This window comes from Bombus fervidus, chromosome 15 (genome assembly GCF_041682495.2).
Source record: "Bombus fervidus isolate BK054 chromosome 15, iyBomFerv1, whole genome shotgun sequence".
Lineage (NCBI taxonomy): Eukaryota > Metazoa > Arthropoda > Insecta > Hymenoptera > Apidae > Bombus > Bombus fervidus.
The window spans coordinates 7973894-8001618 of NC_091531.1; the positions used below are offsets into that span (position 1 = coordinate 7973894).

At 33.9% G+C, this 27725-nt stretch overlaps 2 protein-coding genes and 2 long non-coding RNA genes across 6 annotated transcripts in view; 1 reads left to right on the forward strand and 3 right to left on the reverse strand.

The window, feature by feature from the left end:
• Positions 1-27725, forward strand: part of LOC139995213 (metabotropic glycine receptor) — a 168289-nt gene that overhangs the window by 42876 nt on the left and 97688 nt on the right. Inside the window, exon 2 of the mRNA XM_072018449.1 lies at positions 1065-1248. Within this exon, the coding sequence (XP_071874550.1) occupies positions 1065-1248 (184 nt within the window). The remainder of the gene's footprint in view (positions 1-1064; positions 1249-27725) is intronic.
• LOC139994928 (uncharacterized) lies at positions 5280-11135 on the reverse strand. 2 transcript variants are annotated; one of them, XR_011801805.1, is made up of 4 exons: positions 11016-11135; positions 10653-10882; positions 8587-8670; positions 5280-5814 (listed from the first exon to the last, which is right to left on the reverse strand). It is a non-coding gene; the product is annotated as an uncharacterized lncRNA (long non-coding RNA). The 2 variants fall into 2 exon arrangements; XR_011801804.1 differs by having other exon boundaries at positions 10653-11135.
• Positions 14780-19104, reverse strand: LOC139994784 (uncharacterized). Of its 2 annotated transcripts, XM_074112071.1 has the most exons (4): positions 18777-19104; positions 17661-17995; positions 16407-16634; positions 14780-15382 (listed from the first exon to the last, which is right to left on the reverse strand). In XM_074112071.1, the coding sequence occupies exon 4, from the start codon at positions 15375-15377 to the stop codon at positions 15030-15032; it is 348 nt and encodes a 115-aa protein (XP_073968172.1). In that variant the 5' UTR covers positions 15378-15382; positions 16407-16634; positions 17661-17995; positions 18777-19104; the 3' UTR covers positions 14780-15029. The 2 variants fall into 2 exon arrangements, with proteins under 2 accessions (XP_073968172.1, XP_073968171.1); XM_074112070.1 differs by lacking the exon at positions 18777-19104 and having other exon boundaries at positions 17661-18034.
• Positions 20176-22461, reverse strand: LOC139994782 (uncharacterized). The gene is made up of 3 exons (XR_011801733.1): positions 22285-22461; positions 20703-20908; positions 20176-20605 (listed from the first exon to the last, which is right to left on the reverse strand). It is a non-coding gene; the product is annotated as an uncharacterized lncRNA (long non-coding RNA).

Sequence of the window (27725 nt, forward strand, 5' to 3'; positions counted from 1 at the left end):
CGGGGACGGTGCAAGTGACGTCGGTCGTATCGTTCTGCGTTAGCATTAAGTAATACGTATAAAAGCATCGCGATTCAGAAATTTCTCTATCCTCTTCTTCACAGTGCCGATCGAATTAATTAGTTTTAGAATATCTAACTTTGTGCGGTTCTGGTGATAAATTTCGTTAATGGTAAGTGATAAATTTCAATGCATTTAATCTAGAAGCGATCTAACCTAAACTGTTGCTGGCCCATTGAAGTATTGCGGATTTTTATCATAGACATATCGTGTAAACGTCAATAGTAAATTTTAATGCTAAACGATGAAAATAATTAACCCTTAATCTGTAAACGTGAATATTTATATATTTCGGTTAAGAGTTTCTCGCAACGTAACGCGTAGAAAATCTTTCTTCTAGAAGTTTCGTCTAGAAACAGTAAACATATATATTTTTAACAAGCATTATCTGCTGAAAAATGCATAGGTTATGAAAGACTCAAGTTTACAACTTTTAGGTTACCGTAAAAATATTTTACGGTTTAAGGATTAAAAATACGCAGTCTAGTATTAATTAATGTAACCTAGACTATTTTTAGTTTAACCTGACTGTTATAATACCCGTTTGAGTATTATAGATTGCCAATATAAGCGCGATACATGCCATATATCCGTTTTAAACGTCTACAAGCGATTATTCCTATAAATATCAGAAATACGAAACAATGTTTCGGATGAAAGTTGTTCGACGTATGTATGTGTGTTGTATGCAAGACAAAGGAGAACAACGCGATGTTTTCATATTTACGTTTCCTTTGCCTTTCATGCGATAAGTTTTACAAGATCAGAGGCGAACTATCTTTCGAACTATTCAGTTATCGACTCGAGCGCCTCATACCTTTTTGTAGAGAATTAAAAACTGCTTATCATAGATGCATTTATCATCCATTTAGAAGAGTTACGTCACTATTGAATTATATTATTTATGTTCTATATTCTATACATTTAATCTTAAATTAATAAAATGAAAATATACTTGCTGTCATGTAAAGTTTATTGAAATCCGCTGTTATTTCGTTGTTCAGGTTTCCACACGTATACACTGAACGAAACGACGCATACGGAACGCGAGGAAGACGAAATCCTGACGGTGAAATACGAGGATGGTAGATGGTCGAAACCCTACTACGATTGCGGCGGTGGAAATATTTGGATGTTGACCTACACTGTTCCCTTTTTCGGATATGTCAACGACACCTACTTTTTCAAGTAAGTCGTTTATATTCTACGAATTTCGAAATTGCAGTGGTAAATGCTGCAAATGCCAGAACCGATGATTTTCAACGTAGACAGGAAACGTGTATATGGTTTTTTAGTTCTAGACTTATTTCGTTTATCTGTGGAATTTTATGGATGTTTCGAAAGGAATAAAATTCGATAAATTCGTTAATTGTGTAGATTTTTCTTTTAAATAATTTTTTTTTTTTAATTTAATTTTATCGAGGTCGTTTATTTTATAATATTCCTTTTTTTAAGCCGAATCTTTCATTAAAACTAGAATTCCTTTAAATCGTGTACCGTTCGAATTTTAAGTAATGAATAATGCAATTAGTATAATTAATGCAATTTCGTTCAATTTTTTATATTTATTTCTTTTACAAGAGAATGCATTCTACCGTGCCTAACATTTTCGTTTCCTGTCTATTGTAATTTACCACTATCGTGCTATTAATTTATTACATGCACTATCTATCTACGCTTGCTATTTTGTTATAACAAATAAATCGAAGAATCTCCGAGAAGGAATTTTCATGATTTCTTCTAATCGTCCGCAAATTTAACAACATCGCAAAATTGCAAGATCTTTCTCTTTTATAGACACCAAGTAATTTCTTTCATGATCAACGCAATGTAGGTTATGGTCGTCTCGTTTATGGTACTAATATGGAGAACTATAACAGACCATATAATAGTCTTATTAAAACTCGTACGTCAAATTGAAGATTTATAGAGATTTATAGATTTATAGAGATTTGATAGCAGACTTATAAAGATAGAAATTTTGTTCCGTCGCTTTTCAGCGTTTCAGCTAATATACTTTGATATTTTTGTCAAAAAGATTTTTTACGATAAAGGTACAAGTGATCTGTTGATATCTGTGATAGTCGTCGACCACGGTATTCACCATATTGTTCGATAATAAAATTTTTATTCATCCCATCAGGGGATTAGACATTTTAGAAATTTTCGAGAAACAATAGAAACGAATTTTTTAGTTTCTAATAGAAAATAAGTAATTTTAATATTTATTGACAATAAAGCGTTGTTCCGTTCGTTGAGAGCTTTCACGTCACGAATATAGCTTTTCAAATCGCTTGCGAACGAAGCGGCTTATATATGCTTTCTTTTTTTCTCCAAGAGTTATTACAAAAAATTTTTGAAAAACTGTGCGGCAACGGCTGGAACGATAATGGACGCGTTTTTGAACTATGAATTCCTTAACTTCTCCGCAACTGTCGATCGTCTGCACTTTTGAAACTTTCTAATAAAACTTTCTTCCTCGTTTTTATGCTATACGCGCCATTTTGGGCAAGTAATGCTCTACAAATATGACATATTGTTTCATTAACCTATTAACCAATTGATGATGTATTAATATACAAGTAGCAATTTGAAACTACTTTTAGTTTGTTCCCTTGCATATTTCTATGTTTAATTCTATAATTTTTGCCCATGTGTAATATTCTGTTTCATTAATCTGTTAACCAATTGGCAATATATTATTCTAATGCACTTGTGGCAATTTAAAATTGTCTTTAGTTCATCCCTTAGCATATTTGCATATAGCATTTTATAATTTATTTCCATTTATAATTTTCTAATCTAATTCCATGTATAATTGTATATTTCATTACGACATTCATCTCTTTCATTATCCAATTAACCAATTGGTAGTATGTTAATCTACAAGTAGCAATTTGAAACTATTTTTAGTTTGTTCCCTTGCATATTTCCATGTTTAATTCTATAATTTTTGCCCATGTGTAATATTCTGTTTCATTAATCTGTTAACCAATCGGCAATATATTATTCTAATGCATTTGTGGCAATTTAAAATTGTCTTTAGTTCATCCCTTAGCATATTTGCATATAGAATTTTATAATTTATTTCCATTTATAATTTTCTAATCTAATTCCATGTTTAATTGTATATTTCATTACGACATTCATCTCTTTCATTATCCAATTAACCAATTGGTAGTATGTTAATCTACAAGTAGCAATTTGAAACTATTTTTAGTCTGTTCTCTTGCATATTTCCATGTTTAATTCTATAATTTTTGCCCATGTGTAATATTCTGCTTCATTAATCTGTTAACCAATTGGCAATATATTATTCTAATGCACTTGTGGCAATTTAAAATTGTCTTTAGTTCATCCCTTAGCATATTTGCATATAGAATTTTATAATTTATTTCCATTTATAATTTTCTAATCTAATTCCATGTATAATTGTATATTTTATTACGACATTCATCTCTTTCATTATCCAATTAAACAATTGATAGTATGTTAACCTACAAGTAGCAATTCTTTTTCTTTTGCTTTTTTCTTTTATTTAATTTGTACTTTACAATTTGTTCAGCTGGACATTCGGTAAATTTTTCTAGCTAAATAGCAATTTGAAACTATTTTTATACCTTGCATATTTCCATGTATAATTTTATGATCTTCGTGTATGTATAATATTCTGTTTTATTAATCTATTAACTAATTGGCAAGTAAAAATCTTCTTTAGTCCATCCATTTGCATATTTCCATGTATAATTTCATAATCTATTTTCGCATGTAACTGAATACTTTATTTTCATACGTAATTTCATAATTTATTTTCATGTACAATATTCTCTTTCCCTAATCTGTTAACCAAATTGGTAATACATTAATTTACAAGTAGCAATTTTAAACTACTTTTGGTCCAGCGCTTTTGTATATTTTCATATATATATATATATATTAAAATTTAATATAGGAGATCAAATTATATATATATATATTATAATTTAATCTCCACGTTTAATCTATTTTCTTGCACATAATGTACATGCAATATTGCGTGAAAGTAAATAGCATAGAACTAATAGAACTAGACGCACGTAGTTGGAATAAACAAATAATAGAATATTTACTAAATACGGGCTTTAAACAAAACACACAACCGTGTAGAGAAACCTTGATAACGAATAATATAGAAGCTTCACATATGTTGTATCTTCTATCTATAATATATGTTATGTACAATATCTCGACAAATTTCAGCTTTTTCACTCACCCACACTGTCCCTTTCACGTATATCATCGTGTGCCGTAGGCAATTAATTTCCAACATAATTACTACACGGATCATATTTGCTCAAATTGTAATAATATATGTTTCCATTTTATCACAAATATTATTCCATTAGATTTGAAAGTTATGTAACGTTTTTTTATTCTGTTAATCTATGTGAATTTCTTTTCTATGTTTCGTCGACTATTTTACTTCATCATATTCCACATTTATGAGAATTTTTAGAATAATTAGAATTGAAAAATCTTTGTAGTTCAGCTGTTGTAATTTCTTCATTTGTAAATCCGTTTGATACAATCTATGCATTGTAAAATTATTACGTTGAATAGCAAAATTCTTCGGGCGTTAAATCAGGTTTTACAGGAAGCTTCACGCCAATTTTCCCAAATATCAGTTCACACGAGAAAATCACAGGAATATTCAAATTATAAATTAACACACGCTAACGAAGTTCCACAGTTTCATTGTAAATTCTACATCCTGGTATACGTGTTTTATAGTAAAATCCTTCTTTATTAACGCGATTCAATGGCATTCAATAAGAAATAAAATTCAAATTCAAACTTCAAAAAACGATATTCCGTATACATCGACTTGAATGTCGTGCAAGGTTTCCATATCGTTTCGACGCTATCAAATTTCAATACAAACGAATCCTCCAAGCAACTCGGCTCTTGCAGTGTCAATTACAAAACACGCACTTGGCGAAGATCATCAAAATGTTTAAACACTCAACAATTAATCCTTCATTAAATTAAGATCGTCTTCAGCACCAATTGCATATTCAGTATATTGGGTTGGCAACCAAATGATGGCGGATTTTGCCAATGCCACCTATTGACAAAACCAACAATCACTTAGTTGCTAAACCAATACTATTATTCATGCTGTATACTAATTTTTCGCTTAACGTACGTTTGCAACAAACATCTCGCGGGCTAGTTACAAATTTTACTGTACAACCGCGAAACTCGTGTCTCGATACTGCAAAATATGAAAAAAGTCACGCGTAGTGCACGTAATACGTTCGTAGCAATTTTCTGCTCTATGCGTTGCAATATCTTCATCAGCCACTGTATAAAACGAAAATACTTTTAATTCGGAACGTGTGGCAAAATTGAGAACAATTTCCTATCGTTTATGGGCCAATCTGTTTAAGCGTGTAAGGTTAGGCGTGAAAGTAATAGCGCATTATTTATCCGTGCTTATCTGTAGGATCAACTAGCTCGATGACGTGGCAAGGTCGCGTGAACCAACCGAAATTCTAATCCGCCCAATTGTTTCTAATTTATTGGACGAACGCACGCGAACAACCGTGCGGATCCATGCGAGAGAAATTTAATTCGATGTTTCGGCGCGGAAAATTTCAATCTGGTGAAGAAGCAACGACAAACAAGATTTATCCGTTTTAATAACCACGCGAACAGACAGCCATAGGTAATTGAATAGAGGTTATGCACTTCTTCTCTATCTTCCATCCGAAACTCTTAAAATCGTTTGAATTTTACGTTTGCGCATTTTCATCTGTACGTTCTGTTCGTTTCTATTTGGATTGGTACCTAAGTGATTGTGTATTTTGTCATTAGGTGGTAATGTAGGTCACTTAGTTGCCAACCCAATATCTATCGGCGAAGAGAACGATTTGCAAGAGACAGATTCACGATATTGTTCTCTGAAATTATTCGATGGCGATGTTTGAGTTATATGAGCCAAAAAGTAATTATTACAGTATCTCTGCGTGCTGATGCAGTATCATGTAATAGGATCCAAATGCAGATCGTATAGTAATATATGAAAACGTAGTACATTTGATACGGTTAAACGTAATGGCAGATTGAAATGCATTCGAATATTTCAAATACTTTAGTGGTTTCGACTATACAGGGATACTAGAATATAACCAAGTATATCACGTATATTCGATATATACTACATGTTGTATCAAGTATAACAACATTGAATACGTGATAAAGCGTGTTGAATATATTTGATATATCTCTGTGTTCATTACACAGTATATTAGATTGTATATCAAGTTGTATGGATATATTGGGTTGGCAACTAAGTGAGTGCGGATTTTGTCAATACCATCTAATGGCAAAATCCGCAATCACTTAGTTGTCAATCCAGTACAGTTAGAGCGTAATTATATTTGTATGTTTATGTATATTATTTTGTATTGGAACGTACCAAATTAGTACAATATGTATAATTTACCTCAGCGTATTTTAGGTTTAACATACTTGAAGTATTTAATATTATTGTGACATTCTGAAAATTACATTTGCATACGTTATACCACATAATATAGTAATGTAACAATAAAATGGTGTAACAAGAGGACAGTGTATATGTTGTCATCACCATGTAACACCATGTTTCGAAAAATACTATTAGTATTATACAATTATATTATATTATAATATATTATTATATTCTGTAATGTTATTTATTTCCAAATTGTAATTAAAACTGAGTGTAACTGTGTTAAGAAGTTACACTCTGTTTTGAGGAAGGTTTTTCTCTTCGGTAAACACCGTCACTGCAGCGTGGTGTGCAGTGAAGCGTAAACGTGACCGCTGACGATCTTTCTCGCGCACCGTGCACTGTTTTGGCGCGGCGGCTCGTTCGACGGGAGTGACACGTCGGACAAGCCGGCCGTAGCGAAAGCGTTAAAGAATAATTGTATCGTTATGTTGAAACATACTACTAGTATAGAAATATATCAATTTAATACAGTGTAAAGTATCTGATCAATAAGAAAATAACGATTTCTGCGACTATCGACTGCTGCAAATGCCGGAGTTGGTAACACGAGCCCTGATCATGATTATGAGCGGCTAAAGTCACGGCAAAATACAACCGGCTATCCGGTGATTTAACGTTCCTGGGTTTACTGGGATTTCTATCGACGTCACACGGCTTTTAGTCGCCAACAATGTGTGCCGAATTTCATCGCGCATTTCCACATACGTATACGCTGTATCTGTCCGCCTCTGGCTAACCAACCCCCCGCCATCAATCAATAGAAACACATGGAAGGAATATGCACGTAGAAAAAGATGATATTCCTTCTCGTTCCACCTGTTCGTCGGATTAAAACTCCGCCCTCTTTTTTAATCGATCGAAATTTGATGGCTGAGAATGTCAGCGACGATTTTGAGCGATTTTGAAATTTCCTTTGAGCGGATTTTTAAAGATTTAGAATATTCAAAGATTCTTTATGTACAGAGTGTCCATAAAATCCCTAACCCTCAAATTAAAAAAATTATAAAGTTTGGATTATATGTATATTTTTTTTACGTAAATTTTTTTGCTGCTCAAATTCATTCCGACGGGGTTAAAACTGACCCTAACGGATTCGGAAATTTTTATAGCTTGTGACGCGCGATCTGTACGAGACTGAACGAGACTGTTCAGACGAAAGTTACTTGCTTCAATTAGGACTACTATTTGATAACAATCGATCGAAATTTGGGTGGCTGAGCGTGTCAGCGACAATTTTGAGCGATTTTGAAATTTCCTTTGAGCGGATTTTTAAAGATTTAAAATATTCAAAGATTCTTTATGTACAGAGTGTCCATAAAATCCCTAACCCTCAAATTAAAAAAATTATGAAGTTTGGATTATATGTATATTTTTTTTACGTAAATTTTTTTGCTGCTCAAATTCATTCCGACGGGGTTAAAACTGACCCTAACGGATTCGGAAATTTTTATAGCTTGTGACGCGCGATCTGTACGAAACTGAACGAGAGTGTTCAGACGAAAGTTACTTGCTTCAATTAGGACTACTATTTGATAACAATCGATCGAAAGTTGGGTGGCTGAGCGTGTCAGCGACGATTTTGAGCGATTTTGAAATTTCCTTTGAGCGGATTTTTAAAGATTTAAAATATTCAAAGATTCTTTATGTACAGAGTGTCCATAAAATCCCTAACCTTTAAATTAAAAAATTATGAAGCTTTGGATTATATAAGTATATTTCTTTGCTGCTCAAATTCATTCAGACGGGGTTAAAACTGACCCTAACGGATTCAGAAATTTTTGTAGCTTGTGTCGCGCGATCTGTACGAGACTGAACGAGAGTGTTCAGATGAAAGTTACTTGCTTCAATTAGGACTGCTATTTGATAAAAAATTTCTGAAACTTTTAGCTAGTTGTAAAATGTATGATCAGAAAATACCCGGATCTTCACGGCTTAATCTGATCCCTTTAGAGAGAGTTTGGACAGAAAAAAAATTACCCGATACATACCCACATAACCTCAAAGTATTCCCAAAGTTCCATAATTTTTCGAATTTGCTGGTTGAGGATGTGCCCTTGTCGCTGGTAATTCTGCTACAACAGGCAAAGAGGAATTGTACGTAAAAAAGCAAATCGAATTATACAGTGTAAAATTTTCTACAAATATTGTACAAATTCTACGATACAATGAAACGAATTATATTTATTCAAATAGAATTCTAAATAATAAATTGAAAAAATAAGAATTATAAATATAGAAGAATAAATAATTTAATAGCAAATTATAATATTGTAATAATATTATCCATTAATATCCTAAATTTGATGATAAAATATTTTATCTCCATACGATATCGATATCAATTTTGTGAATATTCTTGGTTGGAAAATTGGTTGAACGTTCCATTCAGCTATAGCCGTTGCTAGATACATTTTAGAACATGGAATGAATTCGATGAACCAGCCGGGTACATGGAACGAGCGTAGTCTTCCAGTTATGAGAAACGGGCAATATTTTCATATTTCACCACACGTCGACCGGCTATTCGACAGCTTTACCAGCTTTCATCCCTCTTCTGAATATAAATAATCTTGCACTCGTGTCAAGATCTGCTCGAATTTTCTAGACTCGAGGGTCCAGGGATTTACGCTGATTGCACACATTTATCTTTACCGTTTTCTCTATTCTACCACTTTCTTCTCTCACTCTCTCTTTTTTTTTTATTTATTATCTTTCGTTGTATCATCTGGAAAGTTGTCAATGATAACAGTTACGTGTATTCTATATATGTGTACATATTTAAATAATAGTATTTGCACGCTTAATTTCTTACAGTGACTTTAGTCAGTGCTACTAATTAGTAAATAATTAGTGATAGGTTGACGAATTAGTTATATTGGGTTGAAAACAATTACGTGTGTTCTAAAAATGTGTACATATTTAAACAATAGTATTTGCACGCTTAATTTCCTACAGTGACTTTAGTCAGTGATACTAATTAGCAAATAGTTAGTAAATAATTAGTGATAGGTTGACGAATTAGTTACATTGGGTTGATAACAATTACGTGTATTCTATAAATGTGTACATGTTTAAACAATAGTATTTGCACGTTTAATTTCCTACAGTGACTTTAGTTAGTGCTACTAATTACTAAATAATTAGTGATAGGTTGACGATTTAGTTACATAGGGTTGATAACAATTACGTGTGTTGTAAAAATGTGTACATATTTAAACAATAGTATTTGCACGTTTAATTTCCTACAGTGACTTTAGTCAGTGCTACTAATTACTAAATAATTAGTGATAGGTTGACGATTTAGTTACATTGGGTTGATAATAATTACGTGCATTCTATAAATGTGTACATGTTTAAACAATGGTATTTACACGCTTAATTTCCTACAGTGACTTTAGTCAGTGCTACTAATTAGCAAATAGTTAGTAAATAATTAGTGATAGGTTGATAAATTAGTTACATTGGGTTGATAACAATTACGTGTATTCTATAAATGTGTACTTATTTAAATAATAGTATTTGCACCTTTAATTTCCTTCAGTGACTTTAGTCAGTGATACTAATTAGTAAATAATTAGTAAATAATTAATGTTGACGAATTAGTTATATTGGGTTGGCAATTTTGTCATTACCACCTAATGACAAACTCCACAATCACTTAGTCGCCAACCCAATAGTTCTGTATACTTTTCTTTCTTTTACAACATGTCTTGTTCGATATTTTTCTCGATTTTCTTTTTTTTTTTTTGCTTTTAGGAAATTTTATCATCGGCATTTTTAGAATATGTAATATCGGTAGCTTCTGCGTCCAAAATACCGTGTGTTTATAATAAAGTTGTAACGCGTTACGCGAAGTTGCCGTTCTGTCTATTTCTGAATTGTTTGTAGCGTGCGCGCGTAAAAAGTACAGACAGCCAAGAAATTTCTTCTTAGGAAGAAGAGGCGCGAAAAACGTGACTTTCGAGCCTCGACGTGTTTTGCCTTCGGAGGGCTTTTCGCACGTCCTATTGGACCTGCCTTAATTTTTTTTATATTTTCAATGAATCGTTATTACCATATTTCTAAAAAAGCTGCTAGTAGAAAATTCACAAGTGAAGTTTACTCGGCGTTGTAACACGTTTCAAACGAAATTGTATTTCCGGTATTTTTGTTTTGAACAATACGTTCCGCTCTATAATTTGCACTGAACAAACCGCTTCGAATTGCGATGACGTAGGTTAGGTCTGTTGCATCGATCAACCATGCCAAGCAATTGGACCTTTTATTCTCATATCCTGATTATTTCTATTAACGTGTTATATTCTAAAATGAATATAAATTTTATTACACGTAATTACCTCCGTAGCACCATGTCACATTTTTACTTGTCATTTACTAAGGAACTTCAATTTGGCTGAAATAGCTGGCCAGGACCTACCTTAAGAAGACGTAAATTTCCAACAAAATCCAACCTTATCTCGTCAATATTTAATCTAATCGATATTTAATGTAATCAAGTTGATCAGCTCGATAATTCGTGCGTGAAGACCCAACTGTCATGCTTCAATAACTTTACAAACGGCACTTCCCGCTTCGATATTGTACGAGTGGATGATCCACGACAGTTTATCTCTGGGAATGGCGCATTAGTCATTGTCAGTGGGGATTATCATCGAAACGCCAGCGTCGATAAAAAGGAAACTTAGTGACGGAACATTAATAAAATCGATTCTTTTCGAAAATTTCAAACCGAGTATTAACATCGCTTCTCCCCTCCCCTCCCCTCCTCATGGTTTCTTTTTTTTTTTCGCTATAGAATACGAGTACATCGATCGTACGTAATTAATCATCCCGGGGCGAAAAACGAATCGTTATTCTAGAAATTCTGACACGCGAATCGTGTCGTTCGATTGAAATAACCGACGACGCCGATTCTAATGTTGATTTATGACGATTTTTATTAGCATATCAGCTGTCCAACAGTTGTTTTGTCATAGTTCACCGCATAGTTCAACATTTGATTTATCGTTTTGTGTTATACCGTTAAGCGCACGAATGAATAATTCAAATTTCTTTTTTCTTTTTTTTTTTTTTTTTTAAGCGTTAAGAAGTTCTACGATAAAACGAAATGATTTTCCCGCTCCTGTCTGTGATTACTCTGTGGCTTGCACGTTGCCATTGGAAACGACATTTCGTTTAGCGGGGTTGCAACATAACCTCAAAAATATAATCGATTCATAAGCGTCAATAATGGCAGGAGGCAATGTACATGCCTGTCATTGTGTTATTTATGAATTCCAACGATGAAAAAACGGTAGAAAAGGCATTCAGATCGATTTGCGTATAGAATTTATAATTCATAACCTATATCGTATACCAAATGTTTGTCACAAATTTATTAAAGGTATCCTTATTCGAGGGAGGAATCATTAGTGTATTAGCATCAGTATTTTATTATTATTAAATTGCAATTCATAATTTCTGTGAAATACCAAAATTTTTTTAAAAATGCGAGGACAAAGCTATCGACGTATTAGTACTAGTATTTTGTTAAACCCATACGTACAATTCAAAATTCATAATTTACACCACATTTGTAATGTATCATTAATGTATTAGTATCAGTGTTTTTTATTTAAAGATACATGCGACTGAGAATTCATAATCTATGGGAAAAAGCAAATTTTTATTCAAATTAGGATGATACGTTTGCCTGTAAAACAGCTGATATGAAATTATAGAACAGCATTACGTGTTCAATCGCTACTAATATATTTTCCTTTCTTCTTTATCACACACTCGTATTTTCTCATATTTTGTATCTGTTTTATTCGTAAACAACATTCCAATAAACCTTAGTTCCGTGAAAAATATACATCCGTACTAAACTACACGTTTTCTCGTTATTTTCATAGAAGATACATTATTTCTTGAACATCCTGTAGAAAAACAAATCAAAGTCGATGCGAGTTTTGGAAATTCGCTGGGACGGGTAGTTCGCCAGTTTCCTGTGTTTTTTCGCGATCCATTCGTCAACCAAACCGTGAAAGTGGTCTCGTTTTCCGGAAGTCACGTTCCAAGCGGTCGCTCGACGCGAAATCCCTAGATAGAGGGCAGCACGATAGCTATAGAATCGAATTTACCTATGAAACTGAAACTGTGGAACGTGTAATTACGGAGAAACCGTGATGCAGAAAATTGGATCAATAATAATAATAATAACAATAGCAGTGCAACAACGGCAATAACGACAATAATAGTAACAATAATTAGGGCCGGATTTATTAAATTCATTTTGTACACACCACTATTACGTGGTTATTTCTCATTTCATTGTTTGATTAATTTGTATCTCAGCTATTTTATGATCATTTTCAATTTCTATCGAAATTTTGGCTTATTGCATAAACGACTCACGGTTGTTTGTTCCGCTAGTTTTTTTGACGATTTTTACAATCGTTTAATTATTTTATTTATCGTGTTATTTTTTATCTAGTAACTCTATCATGTCACTGAATTTGCAACTGTCGATAAAAAGATTTGAAAAAAGCAACGAAACGGGTAACAGTGTACCGTTGTTTGAGAAACATTAATAATGTTAGATAAAATGTTTGTGATGGAAAATTATGCGACAGACATAGTTGTACTTTCTGTTTTTAATAGAGGAATAATCACAATCATTCGTTTACAAAATTACAGGAATTATAACAATCGGTTTGTTTGTTCTTTGAATGGAAATAATTTACAGATTCAACGTGTTTCTAACTCTGAAATAAATTTATTTGGCATATTTTTCTATACAAGTAAAAGACACGAATTTTCTTTATTTTTACTTCAAAATAATTAATTGGTTAGCTTTAATTTGCTGTTAACAAAAAACATGTTTCAGTTTGTCAGTTCGTGGAAAATTTATTTAAATGGTCGCATCGTTGGCGAAAAATAGTTATTTTCGTATTTGATGTGGCTTGATTTAAAGCCGAGTGGAAGATGTCGCGTTCTTGTTAAAATTCCAGCGACGTTCGCGCTATCTGGCGTCGGGGAATCCATTTCCGGTCTTCAAACGGCCAGGCAAAGATTAAAAGCCAATTGTGATTTCTTTTTCTCAGAGAACTCTTTTACGGAATGTGAGATGAAGCTTAAACGACTCTGAAAATTCATGAATCAGAAATTATACTTTTCATGAAGTCGTGTTTCCTTCAGATCCAGAAAGATGATCTAATTACTTCTTTTCACGGAACAATTCCAATCTGCAATTTCCTTATCGTTTCGAAGCTTTGTCTATCTGAAATTGGGAAATTAACTGGGTAATTGGAAGATTTCAATTTGTTTTTAAATCGAGGAGTTTAAAATATCAAAATTTGTAAGATTTCAATGGTTCAGAATATTTCAATTTTCAAGATTGCACAATTCCAAATTTCCGAAATTTTGCAATTTTTAATGTTTCAAACTCAAACGTTTCGTACCTTTCAATCTCGCAATTCTTCGATTACACAGAATTTAGAAATTACTTAAACTTCCAATAGTTGCAAAATTCCCACCATATTTTGCAAATCCGAGAAACTAAAAGTTCCCAAATTCCCCGGGAACCTGATATGTCAAAAAATCCCCAGAAACGTAACGTTCCAAAATTTCCCAGCAACCGTGTCTTGCGAAGTCTAGTAACTTGAGGCTCGTTTCTCAGGTTTTTCCGAACAGTCATAAATCGCTGTGAGAAAAAGTTGCTGAAGTAATCAAAGGGGCAAAAGGCCATGAATGTAGCGAAACGTCGAATAATTTCGGTAGGACAAATCTGCATTGTAGATCGGCTGTTTAATAATTCGAGGCAAGTGTTTGGTAATAAGGTTTGGCTGGTGTTGGCAATGGCGCTACATTCATGACGGTGCAAGGCTGTAGCCCCAGGGGAACCCCCGTGAGCCGTGGCCCGTGGAATGTGGCTAAACACGTTTTGGCTCACGGCCAATCTCGTTTCATTCCCTGTAGCTGTCGCTGCCACTTATCATTTCTTATCTTTGCCAGGTCAAAAGTCACTCGGTACAATGGGATCTTCAGTTGAAACGCATTTTCACACGATTTAAGAATGATATACCCTACTGTTTAAAGGTCACACTATATTCGGAATTAGGCAGTCACGAAAAGTACCGTGACACAATTTTGCTGCTGTTTCGAAAAATTATGGGGTTTGAAATTTTCGAATTTATGGAATTTCGATTGTTTTAATTTAGCGTTATTCCGATCTATTTCTGCATTGTAGAAATTTGTCTTTTTAAATCGAAAGGTTTTAACATCAACGATGTGTAGTTGCGAAACTTTAAGTTTGCAAATGTTTAAGATCATACGACTTGAAATTAATAATAATTCAAAAAGTTTGTTAATATATTTAAACTGAAACTATGTGTTATATATTTTATTTTAATTTATTTGGTCGATCGATTGAAATTTATCTAACATTTCTCTATGGTATACGAAAGGGCTTCCTAAGTTTTCCATTATGATCATAGTACATTCGTGTTCTTAGCGGTGGGTCGATTATGGCCCTTTTGCTCCGGCGTCCCCGCTGCTCTCCGTTCTCGTTTTCTTCAACATTAGAAAATTCTTCATCGGAACATTCTTCGTCGTTAGGATCCACTTCGTCAACAGAATATTCCCTGTCGTTAGAATCCACTTCGTCGACAGAACATTCCTTGTCGTTAGAATCCACTTCGTCAAGAGAGCATTCTTCGTCGTTAACACATTCTTCGCCATTGTCACATTCCGTATCGTTAGCATATTCTTGTAGCACTTCGTTCTGGTTATCCGCCATTGTAGCTGTAAACATTTGTATTGTAAATAATTCTTTATCATGTACAGATATAATAAATTTGAAAAAAAAAAAAAAATGAAAAAGGAAAAGGCTGAATATTTCAAAGTGAATTACATATTCACTGTTATATTTTTCTTATTTGCAAATTTGAAAATGCATGTGTATTTTCGTAATAAACAATTCCTTTCCTTCCTTTTTACATACATCAAATTCTATGGAAAATGGTAGTATTAGAGTATCACGATCGAAAATCGATTAAAAATAGCATAGAAAATAGAATTTCTTTCTTATGTTGGATTTCAGTAAAGTTCCAGTTAAATTGAGGTTATACTCGTATGTCGTTAAGCTAATACTTATCAGAGTATCGTTGAACTAAATAAATTATGCACGTATTTAGGTTAGGTTTGGGTTTGGTTGAGGTTAGGTCGGTTATACGTTAACAAGCCGTACATAGAAATAACAAACTCAAAGGTTCGAATGTACACGCAGAACTGTCCACTTAATAAATATTCCCAGTCTACGACTGGAATTAATTGAACCCATAGCGAAATTCTAACTTCCTGGAACTTTTTCTGATCTCGTAAATGCTGTTCATTTTACAACTCCTTCTTCTAACCTCACTAATGAACGTGCAATAAAATAAATGAAAATTGTGTGTGAAAAATTGAGGAATTTTAATATGAAATTATTGCATCGAAAATGTAGAATCAATCACATTAAATATCTAAAAAAAAAAAAAAGAGATTTTGATTTTATAATAATGCAATGGTTTAGGAATGATGGTAAAATTGTTTCACAATTTCTTACAATTTCAATTGTATGAAAAAAAAAAAAGAAATTAATTTCATACTGTTTGTTAAAATGTTAAGCAGCAGAATTCAATCGTGTAAACTGGTTAGGGAAAAAAAAAATAAAAAAAAAAAAAGAAGAAGGAAGAGAAAGAAAGAAGATGAAGAGAATTGAAGTATGAGCAAATGAAATATAAAGTATTTACAAAACGTTGGCTTTTAATAGTTTAATTAAACTCACTGAAACTCGTAAATTTTCTACCACTCTTTGCGGTTCGCTTTCACAAGATTCCTACTTTTTGATGCTGTTCTGTTTGCGACGTCTTCCTGAGTACTAGCCAAGGAACGCGCGTTTCTCGCCGTATGTATCTTTTCATCTATCTTTATCTCTCTCGCCTTCTTTTCCTCGCTATCTTAATCTCACTGACGTGGTCCAAACATTTTTCTGATGTAAACATTGTACTAACAACTAATATTAGGTACATTCAAACACTGCAATGTATATATTTGCTTCTCCAAATATAAATTGTAACATATGTACTTTCTGGAATATTGATATGGAAGATATAAAAGATATGGGCAAGATATAAATATAAAAATAAACATAAAAATAAAAGATATGGACAAATATATACAAATATACAAAAATACAAATACAAATATACGAAGATATACATTTGACGGTGAAAGTATTGGATGAAAAATATTAAATTATCTAATTTATGTTTGTTACAATATTAAATTATTATTTGTCTAAAGTTTGGAGACTAATTGATCGAAATTCAGAATTTAAGTTTGCGACGTATTTCCTGGAATATTAGTAATATTTCATTAAATTTCAAATATCTTCTGATTGCAAGCGGAAATTTAGAAAATATACAGTGGCTGAGTAAATATACAATGGACGAGTAAATGTACAGTGTGAATGATCGTTTGTCTGAAATTTGAGAAAGAATGAAAATAAAAATTTCGATGGAAATCGAAAGTTGGGTTTGAGTTTTCTGAACTTTTGATAAACGGTAGATTGTCAAATTATTGCCAATGTAAGAACGAAGTTGCAAAATGTAACGCGATCGATGAAATTATTATTCGCCCGAGAAGCCGTCCAGTTGAAAATGGAAACTGAAGTCTGAAGAAGAACGAAATGGAGAATTTATTAAATCGCCACGCGCTTTCCCGCACTCCTCGCAATATTTTACCAAATTCTTCACGTTATTTAAAAATATGCAGTGCACGATGAATTTACCAGGATTATTTCGCAATCATTATTTGTTTGAAGCTCGAACAAGAATGAAATTGAAAATCAAAGTTGTATCTATATACTTTTTAGACTTTTCATAATATCGTATAAAAAAATGACTAGAAATTTAAAAAACACACAGTGTCCGATCAAATTATCATCGGAGTTATTTTGGAATTATTTTTTGTTCAAAGTAGGAAGAAGCTCATTGCGAACAAATATCATTATCTGTGATCCACGATATTAAAATTCTACTTACTTACTTACTTTCTGACTTAACTCATGATCCAATATAAAAACGAATATTCCGTGGTATTCTCTGAATTAATTTAAATACAAATATTTTTGTTTGTGAATGTAATCGACGATTTATCTTTTAACGATTTAATCTTTTCCACGGGATTCACAGGTTCTTTCCTTTAAATCCACTTCTCGTTCTTCGTGTTTAAACTTTAAACTCTGAATCCAGTTTTCTTTCTGCGAAAGGCGAGTGACTTGCTCGATCAGACTGTTGTTCCGCGTGAATTAGGTTTCTCGAAAGTCGTTTCCTGGTATTGAATTGCAAAGTAATTCGACACGAACCAGGATCACTGGAAAGAAAGTGATTCTCAAATCTTTTTCGCTCGTCGAAATATCGAAGGTTTACCGGTTTCATCATGTCGATAGGTGCGGTTTATTTCGAGCATCTTCGTGATAGATTTTTCTTATCGCGTTTTGATAACTCAATTTTTCTTTTTCTTTACGCGTACATTATTTCCTACGCGTTTAAACATTATAGAATTGTTTTGTTATTGATTATTGGATGACGGTCTTCGAGAAAACAGAAAAGACAAAACTTGTAAAAATATAAGAAAATTAGCTTAATATAATTGAATAGTTGAAATTTTGAAAAAATAGAAAAATATTATTTCTAATTAGAATTTATTTATTTTTTTTATTAATTTATGTATTTATTTATTTATTATCTTGTTTGTTTTTCTGCGAGGTGTGGATTTCCTTATTTGGAGAAGTTTTAATGTTCAGGGAAACCTATGAATCATATTACCGAGAATTTGCGGTCAGCTAGAGAGACAAGTATGGGAAGGCTTAGTGGCTAGCGACCAAATTGGAGTGGAAGGGGAAATAATGGTCAGTTTTGGAGGAACCGGCTCGAGAATATTTATACAGACTCATTATTATAAATTCCTTGCTAGTATTATTTTGCATTATATATTATTTGAAAAAATAGTACATTTTATACAATAAAACATGCTAATCATTATATTATTGAAAATGCTGTAAATCTTCATTATTATGAGATAAAAATTCCTTCCTCTGACCAATGATTGACCAATTCTATGGAAATTTTATCAATTTTTCGAGAGTACTTACATCGTTACAAGCTATTTCCGAAGCTTCTAAGAATATTCTCCATCGTATTGTAAGCGTATCTTTTAGAAAGGACGGATATCGACTGACTTTTGCCACTCACTGATCGATCGTTATGGGACGGGCCGGTTTATCAGTCAGCAAACGAGTACGTCGAATTCCAGTGACATCACGACATGCCTTTCGACACGTGTTGACCTTAATGATGCTGAAAATCGGATTTTAAATATGCTGTTTTTACGCCTGAACCCATTCACTGATCGTCCTAATTTCCAACCTCGTTTCCTTATCGAAATGATGAATTTCAAATTTTGTAAACTTTCCACTCACTGATGCGGGTATTTTCATCAAAATTAATTTATATCTATGTATATTTTATATTGTGTGCTTACCAGGTTGAATATTTCAGCAATTTTATATTGCTGTAAATGGAACCAAATGAATAAAAGCTAAATAAAAATTTGGTTATTCAACCAGAGATATTCCAATATTTTTCAATAAATCTTGTCACTTTTAAATTATACATAAATACATTAACATTCTTATTTTAATAACAATTATTTGTAGGAAATATTAAATAGTAGAAGATATTTCAATTGGTGATATTATTCATACACTTTGGTCTCTCGTTCGACGAATATAAATAAATATCGCGTGTGGAAATGTGAAGTAGCAATCGTTATTAAACAATTTATACGCTATGAGTCTAAAATATTTCGTTTCCCACGGCCGATATCGGTTTCGGATTAACCTGTTAATTGAAACGACAAAGCTTCCGGCGAGTTCGTATTCATGCAATCGTTTCCATTGATTACACCGAAATCATTGATGAAAGAAAGACAAAAAGAAAAGGAATATATACAGATATGTGAAGTAAAATGTAATAAAATATACAGCGTATGAGAATGGAAAAATTAATGTTTCAAACATCTTCCAACTTTTTTCATCTATTATTATCAAAAATTTGTAACAGGCACTGTGTATTATTTCAGAAGAGCCAATGAATATGATGCTATAGAACGGAGTATAATAAAAGTGGAGCGTTTCTATTTTATTAAATTTGCGAATTATTATCATTAAAATTGTGCTTTGGAAATAAAATACGAACGAACGTTATAATTTAATCGGTTCAAACGTTGGACATATTTTTCGTAATAGAATGTCACTGGAAACAATTGTTTTTCATAATTAAACGATGTGATAAACAACAGAAGTTGAATATTAGAAAAAATCGCGCAAGATAAGAAGAAATATCGTAGGAGAGAATTGTTTATTTTGAAAATGCAAATATTATGAGAGGAACGTATTTTTTACTCGATGGGAAAAAAGTTCCTGTTTTCGATGATATTTTTCATATCGTATTTACCATCATAACAAATAACTTTTTCATGTTCAAATTACCAAACCTCGAATGGTAAAAATTACAAACTTTCAAATATCTCAAATTACAGAATCACATAGCGCAAATAAATATTTTCATCTCCTATCCGACAATCTTCTTATTTTTTTTATCTACAATTATAACTTAAACTCAACTTGAACTCAACTAAGCGGCCATACAATTTACCGAAAGGACATAAAATGGTCAATTCATAAATAGTAATTGAAATAATTGAAATATAAATATTTCTATTAGTCGATCCGATCGTCGATTGGAATTCACAGAATTAAAATTTTATTCCTCATAATATCTCAGAATGACACAATGGGTGCATTTAACTCAGCTTCGAAGACCTTTTGCCAGATTATAGATCGTATCGAGCCATTTCTATCCGGACGATAACTCGTTTAACGACTTCAACCGTCTCTCTCTTTCTCTCTCCTTTCTTGCTCTGAAAACAGGAAAGAAAAATCGTGTTTGTATCGTAATTAGATTTCTCAGCGATGCCTGATACGGCTATCATCCTACCAAGGCAAGGATCTACCTACGTGCGTTTATCCGCTATTTTTCTCCTCGATTTCGTGTTTCTGTCGTTGTTAGCTTCGCGTTACGGTTCGAATTTCACATCTTCGCTCGAATTACGTTTGGCGAGTAGAAATTGAAAGCAACTTTCAATTGCAGAACAAACTTGGTTGATTAAGAGCCAGTTGCGAAGGTTCCGTGAGCTATATTTGGCGGAGAAAGGTCGGGTGTTCTGTGAATGATGGTGCAACAGAAATGGAGATAACATTAGAGAAAGAAAGCAGCTGAAAACGTAGATTAAAGATTTTTACACGAAGCTTTGTTCATGAGAGAACTAGAAATTTACTTGAAATCTCTACGACACGCGTATACTTCGTGTACTGAAGAATTTAAACTGTTGCGTAAATTGTAACGTAATAGGAGAGACAACGATTCCATAAGAAAAGACAAGTTGAAACTGTTGAGAATTGTGGATCTTAATCGCAGAAATAAACGTAAAGGAACACTAAGGTTACATTTAGAATTCATATTAAAATAGTTTTAGATTTATTTAATAAACGATGTCCAGGATCTTCGTCGATATATATTTGTACGCGTCTCAGCACTTTATTTGTCTCTCCATCTTCCATACCAGACCGCCAGCGGAAGAGTTACATTCATCTGTTTTTCGAGACGTCGCGCACACACATACTTCCGCACACTCATATTCACGTACGTGTGTCACTACTACGCGGCCAATCTAGTCTAGCACACAAAATTATACATCTCAAGAGAAACAAAGTTTGTCTGTACAAAGCTTTGCTTTCAAGAAAATCGAGTTGACGTTTTTGTGACATAAATGCACTTGTCATTTGATGGTAATGACAAAAACCGTAGTCACTTAGTTGCCAAGTCTAACCTAACCTCAAACTGTTACTTGACGAGGCACAAAGGCATCAAACTGATAATTATAATATTGGGTTGGCAACTAAGTGATTGCGGGTTTTGTCGTCGGATGGTAATGACAAAATCCGCAATCACTTAGTTGCCAAGCCAAACCTAACCTCAAACTGTCACTTGACGAGGCAGAAAGGCAATTGATAATTATAATATTCGGTTGGCAACTAAGTGATCGCGGATTTTCTCATTACCATCTAATGCCAAACACGTAATAACTTAGTTGCCAAACCCAACCTAACCTCAAACTGTCACTTGACGAGGCAGAAAGGCGCATCAAACTGATAATTATAATATTGGGTTGGCAACTAAGTGGTTTTGTCATAAGGTGGTATTGATAAAATCCGCAATCACTTAGTTGCCAACCCAATATATTTGCGCTTCCTTATTTTCATTTACGCTTAAGCGACGTTGTGAAAATTTGCGTCAATCTTATCAGAGACGAAGCGTTGTATGAATAAATTTCATTTTGTACTTTCAATGTATTTTTCCATAGCAATTTCACCATTATTACTGAGGCAACTTCTACTGACCAGGTTGTGTAAGCAGCGTACAGAACACGTAACATTGTTTCAACATTAATCCGCATTTAACAATTAGCAACCGTAACACGATATACGAAACAATTTTAACAATTAATTATAACTCCATATTACGATAATTAGCTCTTACAAAGACGGCATTTTCGACGAGATATGAACTCGACGTTAGCTGGTGTTTGGGAACAAATTTGAATACCAAGCAAACACGGAATAAGGCATTTGCAACATAAAATAATTCTACGTGTAAATCGAACATATAAATATTTGGCACACAAAATGTTTGGCAAGTGTAGTTCGTGCGGTACGTTGCTCGCCAAATTGACAAACGTGTTGGTTTGTATCTCCTGGTCGGAATTCAAGGTTTTTCGTTTAATTTTCACCCCTAATTTTATGCAGCACGCGATAAAAGCTTCGAGCCATCCGGTAATTTCAGCGTTTTCGTACGATGACTTGAGAGTCTGGAATCCTTCCTCTGGTTCATGCTTTGCCTCCGCTGATTATGCGCATAATATAGGGCGATATCTTAAACACGTTATTCCCATGTTTACGAAGCTGCAACACTAATAAATCCACGCGATTAGCTTCGCAGCTTTCCCCAAGGAGAATTATTCGCGTCGAATCTGCTTCTCCATATTTATTTACACTGTGGCTTTATGGGGTCTGTGGATCCACAATCAAAATCGTATTTTGTCCGTTTCTGGATTTAGTGTCAGAATTTCAGAAGTCACGAGAATAGTTATACGTAGAAATTAGTAAAGAATCGAGGTCATATTTATTGGATCAGATCTGCTAAGAAACGAAGGAATTCGAATGAAAAAACACAACGACCAGAGGTTCACGGAATGACATAACACAGTAATTTTACATATAAAAAGATAGCGAGCTCGAGTGGCCATTTAAATGGAATACTTGCTTCGATCTCTTCCGCGTCTTGTGCTTCAGAGAAAACTTTTAAAGCTTTGGTCATGTGACTTTTCTTGTTACTCGATTTAATGCGATACCTTGCATGTAGGTTAATCAAATGTATTGTATTCAGTTACACGCTGTGAGAAAGTATAGCAGAATAAGGGTTTTCGTGGATCAAATTAGTGGAATATACTAATTCTAGTCAGCCATAATAGTATAGAAGTCACGCGGAGACGACATAACCAAAATACCACTTGCCAAAGTAGTATTGGTATTGGCCAGCTAAAGTAGTATTGGCCAGACACGTAGAAAAGGATCGTCGCTAGTTAGACAAGTGGAAGGAGCCTTTAATGCACCGACAAGTGAAGTCGGTTTTGTTATTGACCAACTCGGAATGAAAGTTTTAGTAGTCTGACCTATGGAAGAAGACTGGCCAGACAGGAAGTTGCCTACAGCCAGATAAGTAGAAGAAGGTTGTGGCTAGTCAGACAACTGAAAAAGATGGCCACAATTGAGGCAAGTTGAGTGGGACATTTTATAGCAGGATAAGTCAGAAAGGGGCATTGAGACAAAGTAATTGTCAATATCGCAAGTTAAATGGAATCGTCTCTGGCCAAACATAAGACCGAGGAGAACATATTTAGTTCAGTAAACAGAAATCCTACAATTCCCAACTAGTTTCTCGCTGTAAGATTATTAGCCAGGATGAGCTGAATGTGGGTTTGTGTCTAGCTAGGAAAGTGGAACAGAACAATCCCTAATTGGACAAATAATATGTGCAAGGACGTTCCCAATTGGGCAAAATCCGGACGAATAATTTCTTATCAAATTTGAAGGGTAGAAATTCAGATTGGACGAGTGAAACAAGATTGTGCCTCGTCAGGCGAGTGGAACAGGCAAGCACTATCAGGCAAGTAGATTAGGAAGCAAACATGGTCAGGCAAGTGGAATATGGATAGCATGTGTTTAGGCAAGTGGAATAAGAGACATATTTAGTTAGACAAATGAAACAGTATTGTTTGTGCTGAATCAAGTAGTATAAGATGTTCAGTTTGCGTAAGTAGAATAGATCAATTAGAATGAAACAAGTGAAGCATTCTGGGCTTTGCTCGACCAAATCCTACAACATATATCTTCCGCTCAGGCAAGTCAATCAAGATTCTCCGACTCGGTTAATAATTCAGTGAAATAATAATGCACTAATATTTACAACAAAAAAACCACGGTTTATTTTCATTAAGTTAAAGTTGAATGTAAATCAGTAGAATATACAGCTGTCATATTATACAGTTTTAAATTCGTTATTTCCTATCAGCTAAATTATACTATATTGATCAATCTTCTAATTATCTATAACTATCTTCTAATTGTTCTATAATGCAAAACATTTACTGTAGCAGTAAATTAACAATTATTCTTCATTAGTATATATGTATCTATTTCTACATTACTTTATTTCCTATTAGGTAGATTCTACCACCTAAATCATTTAAACAAACTTGTAATCATCCTACATAACTTTTAGTGTGTTAACTTCTGAAATTTCTACTTGTTTTTAATTAACATATATGCAATTATTTTTTTATAATGTGTGAACTATGTAATGGGTTGGCAACTAAGTGATTGCAATCAATACTACAGCAATTATGAGATTTTTTCCAATATTAAGTGGATTATATCATTTTAGTCGGACAAAGTGCGCGTTGAAAGTCTGTCTCAGCACGTTGATTCTTCGAATTAAGAATTTTTCTCAACTAGCGTTTCACCGAAACAGTTGCGTAACCGGAAAATATCGTCGATAAGAAGTTGTTTTCACAAAGTTTTCGCGTTGCTCGAGCTACTTTTTTAAGTTGTTGCTCGTTCGATGGTAATCTCAGGAATCAGGTTGCCTCATAACCAACCGACTTAAACTTGTTAATTAAGCAACCAGAGCGTTTACTTAGAAGCCAGAAAACGAAAGTACAGATATTAATTACGCGTAAGAAATTTTCTTCGTAATCTTGCGAGAGGATTTTTTCAAAATTATCCAACGAGACTAGACTTTTAACTTTAACTTTTACTCACGTTCTTTTGGTAATTCAAATTTCCCACGAAGATTTCACTTTTGGCGATTCTTTGGACAATGACGTTAATTCACGTCGACTTGAGATGGGATTTACCAAAAGTTTCGACAGACACGCGAGATAATTTGATTACAAAGATCCTTCAGGTTTCAGATTATTTCCATGAAAACTACCATTAAGGGCTAACGTTGCGTTGATACAATAATTCATCTTCTCCATTCTATCCTTGAGCCAATTTATGCTATCGAATTTTGTTTTTCAATGACAGTTATTACACATACACTGGCTGTGATTCGATAAAAATTTGAAACGACTCTGATTGAAATTTAACAAATAAGTAATCCACTGAGGTGATGGATCGTGATAGTGAGAGGAAGAAACACTTGAGTATACTTAACAAAAGAAATTTATTATAATATATTCAAGGTGTACACTTAGCGTAGGACTCGCGATTATTAAATTAGCGGTTCGCGATTCGCCATTGCAAGTTCGACTTCTGGTCGATGCAATTACGATTCGCGCTATAAGTTCGGATGATGATTGCTCATGGACTGCGTATGATTGCTTCGATACCGATATGTAACAACTACTGACTTTCCGTCACGATGATGCCGCGAAGGAAAACTACGTTGGGATGTGTCTTAGGATGCGAGATCATCGGACTCGTTAAGGAAAGCCTCGGTTCTCAAAGTGAGAGAAGTGAACTGTATTTATGGAGTTTAGAGACTGTGGCGGCACTTGACAGAAAATACCTCCATTCGACACTAACTAGCGTCGAACGACGGCAGCGCAGTGGTTAGCGCCTTAAGTTACGAATGTTCGGAAACCGGGTTCAAATCCCAGCGACCGAAGTCAGATTTTTCTTCTATTTAAAAATAGAAGAAATACAGCAATACCTCAGCAGCGACATCTTCTACACCAGCAACAACACAACTATCACGGCTGATTTACCTCAGGACTGCTAAGAAGAAAGACTGTCCCTTTGGAGGAACCTTGGCTAAATATATCCTAAGATTTATTGCAGGTCCTTAGGCTAATTGAAAATATTCCGTGAGGATGTTATCGACATCTAGCAATCATCTTATCCGAAGAATTTTAGGGTCTTTGTGTGTAGCGAGTCACTGGACAGAGAAACCGTTGGAAAGTTTACTGTCCAGTGCCGCTACACCACGTAATCGAGTAAGGAATTTTTCAGTTAAGTAATGCAGATTTGACCAGGTTATAAAATAATCAGCCTAAGCTAAAATTTGACAGAATCAAAAGATATGTTGCAGAAATATAATTAGTTTTTAGAAGCTGTAAGCAAGATTCGGCTAAGATACAAAATGAGCCCAATTGAAAATTTGCTACACATTTGAAAGTTCAGTTTGAGCAATGGTTTGAGAATAAATCCAACTAAATATTAATTGATAATTATTTAAGCAAAAGATGTTTAACGTTCTGATTGAAATTTAGGTAAAATATAAAATAATGCAACATGATATTATTATCAGTGTACGCAACTACCACTCTCGAAATGGTAGCTGATTTAAAATTCCGTTTCGGTCATGTTCCTCCATTTTAGTAGCAGTATAATACGACTTCTAATGTGAAATTTACATCGGTATCAAATTTTCATCACTTCCAAGCTACCGTTTCTTCCGGCTCGCGGAATCAAAGCGAATGTGCACGTCGAAACGACGCGACAATAAATCCTCTACATCCGCCATACCATTTCCACGATGCACCATATAGCCTTTGTTACCGTTAACCTACTTAGGATCAGGAACGTGAAATAATTCGTAAAAATTGAGTGTAAAAGCAATACGATTGAAACATCGAAGTAAGATAATTTATAATTGTAGATATGGTTTTATATATATTTAACGAATACAAGAAAAATTTTTTTTAAGTAAAAAAGAAAAAAATTGTAACAGATTTCTGAGCTTATTTCATGGGCTGCAGTTTTCAATCGGCTGGAAAAATCCGCCTCGTAATTCTTGACCGAAACAAAAAACCAAAAAAAGGATTAAATTATTATATATTTTTCTTCTCGATGAACTAAAAAAAAAAAAGGCAGAAAATAGTGTGAAATTATCAATTTTGGCGGGTTTAAAGAACTTTCTGTCAAGGGCGGCTAGCATCCTTTTCTAACCACCAACATAGAAATTAACCAATTAACAGCAACGTCCATTTCCCTCACCCTCCGAGCGGTGGCTTTCCTCGACGAATTCGATGATCTCGTGCCCTTAGGCACACCCCGTCATAGTTCTCTGCAGCGTCATCGTGACGGAAAGTCATTCCCTTTCTCGCAGTCTCGTTAGCCAGTTATCTAGTGTCTGTACGATCGGTGAATAATCCACGTTTCAATGAAGAGTTAGTCAAGTAATCCTTGTATCGCGAGAAGTAAGTCGAGTCCGACTTAGACTTTGGAGCAAAGTACATCTGTCATCCCGTTGACCGCGGATTCGTTATCGAACCTAAGGTCGTTGTCATTAGTGTCTAATTACCGCGGCTACTTGCCAATCTTGTAACATCCATACTGGTGTTAATAAACGCTACCTCGATTGTGTGACAACGATGAATAATTCCGGTGAAGATTCATTACACGCCCCTAACCCAA

What these genes read in the sequence shown, in the direction of transcription:
- LOC139994784 (XM_074112071.1), bottom strand. Translation starts at nt 15,377, where the DNA reads ATGGCGGATAACCAGAACGAAGTGCTACAAGAATATGCTAACGATACG.